Source organism: Mastomys coucha, unplaced genomic scaffold (assembly GCF_008632895.1).
Source record: "Mastomys coucha isolate ucsf_1 unplaced genomic scaffold, UCSF_Mcou_1 pScaffold18, whole genome shotgun sequence".
Classification (NCBI taxonomy): domain Eukaryota; kingdom Metazoa; phylum Chordata; class Mammalia; order Rodentia; family Muridae; genus Mastomys; species Mastomys coucha.
The window spans coordinates 101035569-101043498 of NW_022196900.1; the positions used below are offsets into that span (position 1 = coordinate 101035569).

Sequence of the window (7930 nt, forward strand, 5' to 3'; positions counted from 1 at the left end):
TTGTTTTGTTTTGTTTTTAGTTTTCCATACAGGGTTTCTTTTTGTAGCATTAGTTGTCCTAGAACTAGCTCTGTAGACTAAGCTGGCCTCAAGCTAACAGAGATCTCTTTGCCTCTGCCTCTTGAGTATTGAGAACAAAGGTATATGTACCACTACGCTGATCAGACTGCTTGCCATTTCCAAAAGGGAATGAGATTCAGGGGAGCAAGGACCAGTGTTTGTTACCTCATGTGTCAATGGTTAATTTGTGCACTGATGCAGATTCTGGTGAGAGACCCCATACGCAGAGAGTGATAAGGGTTTGGCTTTGTGACCACTAGATCTTAAAACAGGACACACTGAGTTCCACACTGTGGCCAGAGCAGGGACTCTGGCACTTTGGTGGTTCCTTGATGCAGGGATTTATAGATTCCTAAGACATATCTTGAAAATTGGATTTCTGGATGCTTCAACAGGTCTATTCTGACTGAAGACTCGTCAGGATGAGCTTCCAGGACTCACCCACACTCCTGAGTTTGGCAGTACAGAGCCTATTGAAGAATGAAGCCTTGGCCATCTCTGCTCTACAGGAGCTGCCCAGGGAGTTGTTCCCACCACTCTTCAAGGCAGCCTTCACTGGCAGACACACGAAGATACTGAAGGCAATGGTCGGAGCCTGGCCCTTTCCTTGCCTCCCTGTGGGGGCACTGATGACAGTCCCTGACGTGACAATATTGCAAGCTGTGCTAGATGGTGTAGACATGCAGCTGACAAGAAATTTTCACCCAAGGTAAACAATAACCATATAATCCTAAATGGCTTACATTTAAGTGTAGGAAGAAGGATATCTGGGCTCATGGAGAATGGGGTCAAAGGTGGATCAAAGGCTTATGTTGGTATCATCTTGAAGAGCTGCAGAGTCCTGGACAGTTGTTGAGTCCTTGTTGCAAATGTCCATTAAGTATGCAGTAGAGTTTGGAGCCCATGTAGCTAGCCACACGGCCCTTTGTCTCTACCAAATAATAGAAATAGAAACAGCAGAAGTCCAAAGTAACGAATGGAGAAAGCAGGGCAGATCTCCAGATGCAGTTAAGGCAAAGAGCCTTCATCCAGAATGCTTGAGTTGCTATGTGGAGACCCAGCACTGGAAACTTAAATCTGCAGAAGACAGAGCAGAGCAAGGAGCAGCTGACAAGAAAGATGCCTAGAAAAAAAAAAAAGCTGTCTAAGTTTTTGGTCTTTTGTGTCTTCCTACACTTCTATCTGTTTTATCCACAGAAGAAGGAAACTTCAAGTGCTGGAACTGAGGAATGTGCAGCATGACTTCTGGGATGTTTCAGCTGAACCAGAGGATAGAGACAGCTCAGCAGAGACTATGTGTGAAAAGCAAATACCAACACGCCCTCATAGATATGCACTGAGGCAACGTTTGAAGGTGGTCGTTGACCTTCACCTTGAGTCTGATCTAGAGGAACATCAAATTTATTTCTTGCAGTGGGCACAGGAGAGAAGAAGTTCCCTAAATATGTGCTGTGTGAAGATGCAGATTAGTAGATTGTCTATGAACATTGTCAGGAAGGTGTTGAAGATTTTCCAGCCACATTGCATTGAGGAGTTGGAACTGACTACAGGGTGGACGCTGTCCACACTGGCATGCTTTGCACCTTGCCTTGGTCAGATGAAAAATCTTCGTAAACTCTTTCTAACACTAGTCCCTAAGAAACTCTTCAAGCTTATATGGATGTCAACAAACACACAGGAGAAGAAAGTCACCAAGTTCATTTCCCAATTCTCCAAACTCAACTGTCTCCAGCATCTCCACATGGTTGGCCTCTACTTTCTCAGTGGCCACATGAATGAATTGCTCCGGTAAGGAAGGAGGGAGAGCTCTTTATGATTCCATAGCAAACATTGCCTGTTTCCCATATAGACTAGTGGCCATTGTAGATTTAACAATAATGATCGAGTCTTATGATGGTGACTAGTCACAGCTAGAATGGTGTGACCTGAGTGGGCAGACTCCAACAGGCTGCACTAGATGCTCACTGCTATCCCACAGTGACACTGACTCAGGATACATGGTCTTCCCTACTCTAGGTTAGCCATGTCACTCTATGCCAGACTAATGCCATGGTCTCTCCTTAGGTGCCTGAAGACCCCACTGGAGTTCCTGTCCATTGCTCTCATTAAGTACTCACAGTCAGACTTGGAGTCCTTTGCCCAGTGTCAGAGCCTCCATCATCTCAAACATCTGAATTTGTCAGGTGTCATTTTGAATGATCTGAGTCTTGTGCCTCTCAGAACTTTCCTAGAAAATGTTGCAGACACTCTGAAGACCCTGGAATTAGAACACTGTAGGATGACAGACTCTCAGCTCAGTGCTCTTTTCCCTGCCCTGAATCAGTGCTCTCAGCTCATCAAGGTCAACTTCTATGACAATGACATCTCCATGGCTGTCCTAAAGAACCTTCTGCACCACACAGCCAAGCTAAGCCAGCTGACCTTCGAGTCTTACCCTGCCCCTCTGGAGTGTTATGAATTTGATTTTGTTAGACCAGAGAAATTTGTCCAGCTTTCTTCTGAGCTCAAGGACATACTTTGTACTGTAAGGCAGCCCCAGTCTGTCTCCTTTGCCTCTCAGTTATGCCTTCAATGTTTACAGCGTTGTATCTATGACCTGGAGACCAGACTTTGTCATTGTTGGCAATAAATAGAAGGTTGCTTTTGGTTACTGAGAAATGAAAGTCTAAGGACAAGTCTATGATCAAGAGGATCCTGAACACATGTCTTCTGACATTGCTGAATGTGTTGGAGACAAATGGGCTGACTGTGACATCTAGAGAGTAGAAATGTGAGGAGAAATGACTAAAGGAACCATATAGTTGTACATTTCAAAATGTTAAGAAATGGCCAGGAGATATGGCTGAGTGGATGAAAGCACTTGCCATACAAACCCAAAGGACCTGAGCTTGAGCCCTACTGTGGAAAAAGAACCAAAGCGCAAAGGATATCCTCTGGTGTCTACATACACGTCATGGCCTGCATATACCAACACTCACAATGCAGAAAACACACACACACAGAGAGAGGAGAGAGAGAGAGAGAGAGAGAGAGAGAGAGAGAGAGAGACAGAGAGAGAGAGAGAGAGAGAGAAGAGAGAGAGAGGAGAGAGAGAGAGAGAGACAGAGAGAGAGAGAGAGAGAGAGAGAGAGAGAGAGAGAGAGAACACTGCACTTAGGAGGTTAGAATTGTAGTCTTAACATCCATTACACTGTGGAAGACAAATGCCCATTTTCTAAAAGGTCCTGAGTATCTAAAGGTCACTGGTTCAGCAGCAATTCATGAAACATCAACAGAAGCACAGTCAAATGATTTTTCCCTACTACAAGAATGGTTCATACATCAAGCCAGCATAACATTATCAACCACAGATCACACAGCCATCATTAAAAAAATGGACTGTGAAGGCTAAGGAAATTACTTAGTGATTAAGAGCACTGGATGCTCTTCCAGAAGACCTGGGTTTGATGCCCTGCACCTGTATGGAGGCGCAGCCATCTTTAACTCCAGTTCTAGGGGATTCAACACCTCCTCACCTCTGGCCGAACAAAGCACCCTTAAGGAACATGTACATACATACCAAAAATATTCTATATCCATAGGGGGATAGTATCTAAAATATATACAGATCACAAGAAACTAGACATCAGCAAACCAAACCAATTTAAAAATGGGATAAAGATCTAAACAGAGGATTCTCAATAGATGAATCTCTAATGGCTAAGAAACACATAAATATTCAACATCCTTAGCCATAAGGGAAATACAAATCAAAACAACTCTGAGATTCCATCTTACACGTGTCAGAATGACTAAGATCAATAATACAAGTGGAAACTCCTGCTGGAGAGTCTGGGGAGCAAAGGAAACACTTCTTCATTGCTGGTGGGAGTGTAAACTTGTACAGCTACTATGGAAATCAATATGGTAATTCCTCAGAAAATTGAGAATCAATCTACATCAAGACCCAGTTACTGCCAGGCAGTGGTGGCACACGCCTTTAATCCCAGCACTTGGGAAGCAATTTCTAGGCCAGGCTGGTCTACAGAATGAGTTCCAGAGCAGCCAATGCTACATACAGTACAGAAAGAAACTCTGTCTTAAATAAATGAATAAATGAAAAAGAAAAAAAGGAATGAAAGAAAGAGAAATATGATATCAATAAATTTGCATACAAATTGATATAACTAGAAAACAATCATCCTGAGTGTGGCAACCCAGACCCAGAAAGACAAAACTGATATGTACTAGGTTATAAGTGTGTATTAGCTGTCAAGGATAATCACACTACAATGCCCATTTCCACAGGGGCTAAGTAACGAGGAAGGCTCTGCCAAGATCTTCTTGGGAAGGGAAAACAGAACAAATTTTTGGGTAGGTTGAGGGGCAAGTGGACATGGGAACATGGGGGATCAGGTGGGGATGGAGAGAGTAGTGGTGGGACTAGAATAGGGGGGCATTTAGTAAGCAATGTGGAGACCTAGAACAATGGAAACTTCCTGGAAACTGCTGGTGACCCTAGCAGGACTACTAGTAATGGGTGATATGGAGCCTAAACAGGCAATCTTCAATAACCTGGGAAGGCTCCTTGTGCTGTGACTGGGACAGGGCGACATCCACAAAACCTTTGACCCATTTCTTTTGTACCTGCAAGATGTACCAGGGCAATGGTCATTCAGAGGCTGTGGGTGTGGCCAACCAATGACTGGTGTAACTTGGGGCCCAAGCCATCAGAGGGCGCCCATGACTAACAAAGTCTGAATGACCAGGAACCAGAATCTAGATAGCTCAGAGACTAGGATTTGTGCTTAACCCATTTATCATCATAGACATTTTTCTCTAGCTGATGGGAGCAAATATAGAGACACTTTCAAACATTAGAAAGAGCTCTGGGTAGCCTATGGAAGAAGGGTAGGAAGGATTGTAGGAGCCAGAGGGATTAAAGACACCAGGAGAACGTGTCCCACAGAATCAACTAAGAAGAGTACATAGGGGCTCACAGAGACTGAAGTGGCAGCCATGGAGCCTGCATGTGTCTGAGCTATGCCTTCTGCATACATGCTGTGGTTATTGAGCTTGCAATTTTTGTGGAACTCCTAATACTGAGAGTGGGGTGTCTGAATCTTCTGCCTGCTCTTAGGACCCTTTTCCTCCGACTGGTTGCCTTGGCCAGCCGTGAGAGTTTGTTCCTGGTCTTCTCACATCTTACTATGTATGTTCAGAGATATCACTTTGATGTCTGCTGGGTTTTGTTTTTTTTTATGATTTATTTATTATTATATCTAAGTACACTATAGCTATCTTCAGACACCCCAGAAGAGGGCATCAGATCTCATTACGGATGGTTGTGAGCCACCATGTGATTGCTGGGATTTGAACTTAGTACCTTTGGAAGAGCAGTCAGTGCCTTTAACCACTGAGCCATCTCTCCAGCCCGATTTTTTTATTGGATATTTTCTTTATTTACATTTCAAATGTCATCCCCTTTCCTAGTTCCCCCCTCTCCCAGAAACCCCTATCCCATCCTCCCACCCCTACTTCTATGAGAGTGTTCCTCCACCAACCCACTCCCACCTCCCGCTCTCGATTCCCCTACACTGGGGCATCTATTTAGCCTTCATAGGACTAAGGACTTCTTCTCCCATTAATGCCTGACAAGGCTGTCCTCTGCTACATATGCAGTTGGAGTCATGTGTACTCCTTGGTTGATGGCTTAGTCCCTGGGAGCTCTGGGGAGGTTTGGTTGGTTGATATTGTTGTTCTTCCTATGGTGTTGCAAACCCCTTCAACTCCTTCAATCCTTTCTCTAACTCCTCTGTTGGGGACCCTGCACTCAGTCCAATGGTTGGCTGTGAACATCTGCCTTTGTATTTGTAAGGCTCTGGTAGGGCCTCTCAGGAGACAGTATGCATTTCTTGGCATCCACAATAGTGTCGGGTTTGGTAACTGTATATGGGATGAATCCCCAGGTGGGATAGTCTCTGGATAGCCTTTCCTTCAGTCTCCACTCTACACTTTATCTCCATATTTGCTCCAGTGAGTATTTTGTTCTCCCTCTAAAAAGGACCAAAGCACCCACATTTTGGTCATCCTTCTTCTAGAGCTTCATGTAGTCTGTGAATTGTATCTTGGGTATTCTGAGCTTTGGGGATAATATCCACTTATCAGTGAGTACATACCATGTGTGTTCTTTTGTGATTATGTTACCTCACTCAGGATTATGTTTTCTAAGTCCATCCATTTGCCTAAGAATTTCATGAATTCATTATTTTTAATAGCTGAATAGTACTCCATTGTGTAGATGTACCACATTTTCTGAATCCATTCCTCTGTTGAAGGACATCTAGATTCTTTGTAGCTTCTGGCTATTATAAATAAGACTGCTTTGAACCCAGTGGAGCATGTGTCTTTATTACATGTTGGAGCATCTTCTGGGTATATGCCCAGGAGTGATATAGCTGGGTCCTCAGTTTTCTGAGGAACCACCCGACTGATTCCCACAGTGGTTGTACCAGCTTGCAATCCCACCAGCAATGGAGAAGTGTTCCTCTTTCTCCACATCCTCACCAGCATCTACTGTCACCTGAGTTTTTGATCTTAGCCATTCTGACTGGTATGAGGTGGAATCTCAGGGTTGTTTTGATTTGCATTTCCCTGATGACTAAGGATGTTGAATATTTCTGTAGGTGTTTCTCAGCCATTCAATATTCCTCAGTTGAAAATTCTTTGTTTAGCTCTGTATACCATTTTTTACTAGAGTTATTTGATTTTTGAGAGTCTAACTTCTTAAGTTCTTTGTATATATTGAGTATTAGCCCTCTATGGGATGTGGGGTTGGTAAAGATCTGTTCCCAATCTGTTGGTTGCCGTTTTGTCCTATTGACAGTGTCTTTTGCCTTACATAAGCTTTGCAATTTTATGAGGTCTCATTTGTCAATTCATGATCTTAGGAGCATAAGTCATTGGTATTCTGTTCAGGAACTTTTCTCCTGTGCCTGTCTGCCCTCTTCTGAAAGGAAATGGAGGAGCACTGGATCTGGAGAAAGGGGAGGCTGTGATTAGGATGTGTTATATAAAAGAACAATAAATAAAAAGGAGAAAAAGGAAGTGGGTCTTCTCATTTCAAATGATCTAGTTAACAACTGAAAGACCCCCGTAGGGAGACCCCCACTCAAATCTTGGGAGGACGTCACCCAAGGAATCACGAGAGACCGTCTTGATGTAAACACATGAGGCAGTTTAATTTTCAGAGCTCCGGTTCAACCCCCAATCTCACGCAGGAGACAAGGGAATTGACCACGAGGCTCAAGGGTTAGGGGTTTATATAGGAAAAAGGTCTGGGGGAACAAAGGAATTAGTGTGGCTATACATGATTGGCTAGTTCAAATATCAACTATATTACTTGCAGAACAGAGTGGAAAATTTCTAAGGTTGGTGTTAATGTGAGTCAACAGAGCATCTGATCTTAAACCATATCTAAGAGGACCAGATGGCCCACTACTCAGTGTCTGCCCAGACATGTCCTTGCATTTTTGGCTCTATCTTTATGGTTTATGTCTTTTTGACCTGCTAGTTCTCGGGATGGCTGGCTTTTTTTTGCCCAGGCTTATTTGGACATATTCAACCTTGGTCCACTGTGTTTTACTCAAACCTGCAATTTTCTCATTAGCCAGCACAAGTCTCAAATTTAACTCTTTCACAACAACAACAAAAAACCCCTTGGTCGGGGGCAATGGCTGTATTTGCCTTTAATCCCAGCACTGAAGGAGAGGGAGAGGAAGGTGCATCTTTGAATTTGAGGCCAGCTTGCTCTACAGAGCTAGTTTCCTGACAGCTGGGGTGATACAAAGTAACCCTGTCTCTAAGAAGATGGAGGAGAAGGAGGAGGAGG

General features: G+C 43.7%; 1 protein-coding gene across 1 annotated transcript; it reads left to right on the top strand.

The window, feature by feature from the left end:
- Window positions 1-443: 443 nt before the first annotated feature.
- On the top strand, window positions 444-2689 carry LOC116095653 (preferentially expressed antigen in melanoma-like protein 7). The gene is made up of 3 exons (XM_031376971.1): window positions 444-769; window positions 1258-1848; window positions 2125-2689. Exons 1-3 carry the CDS (start codon window positions 483-485, stop codon window positions 2687-2689), a joined length of 1443 nt encoding a protein of 480 aa, XP_031232831.1. The 5' UTR covers window positions 444-482.
- The last annotated feature ends 5241 nt before the right edge of the window (window positions 2690-7930 follow it).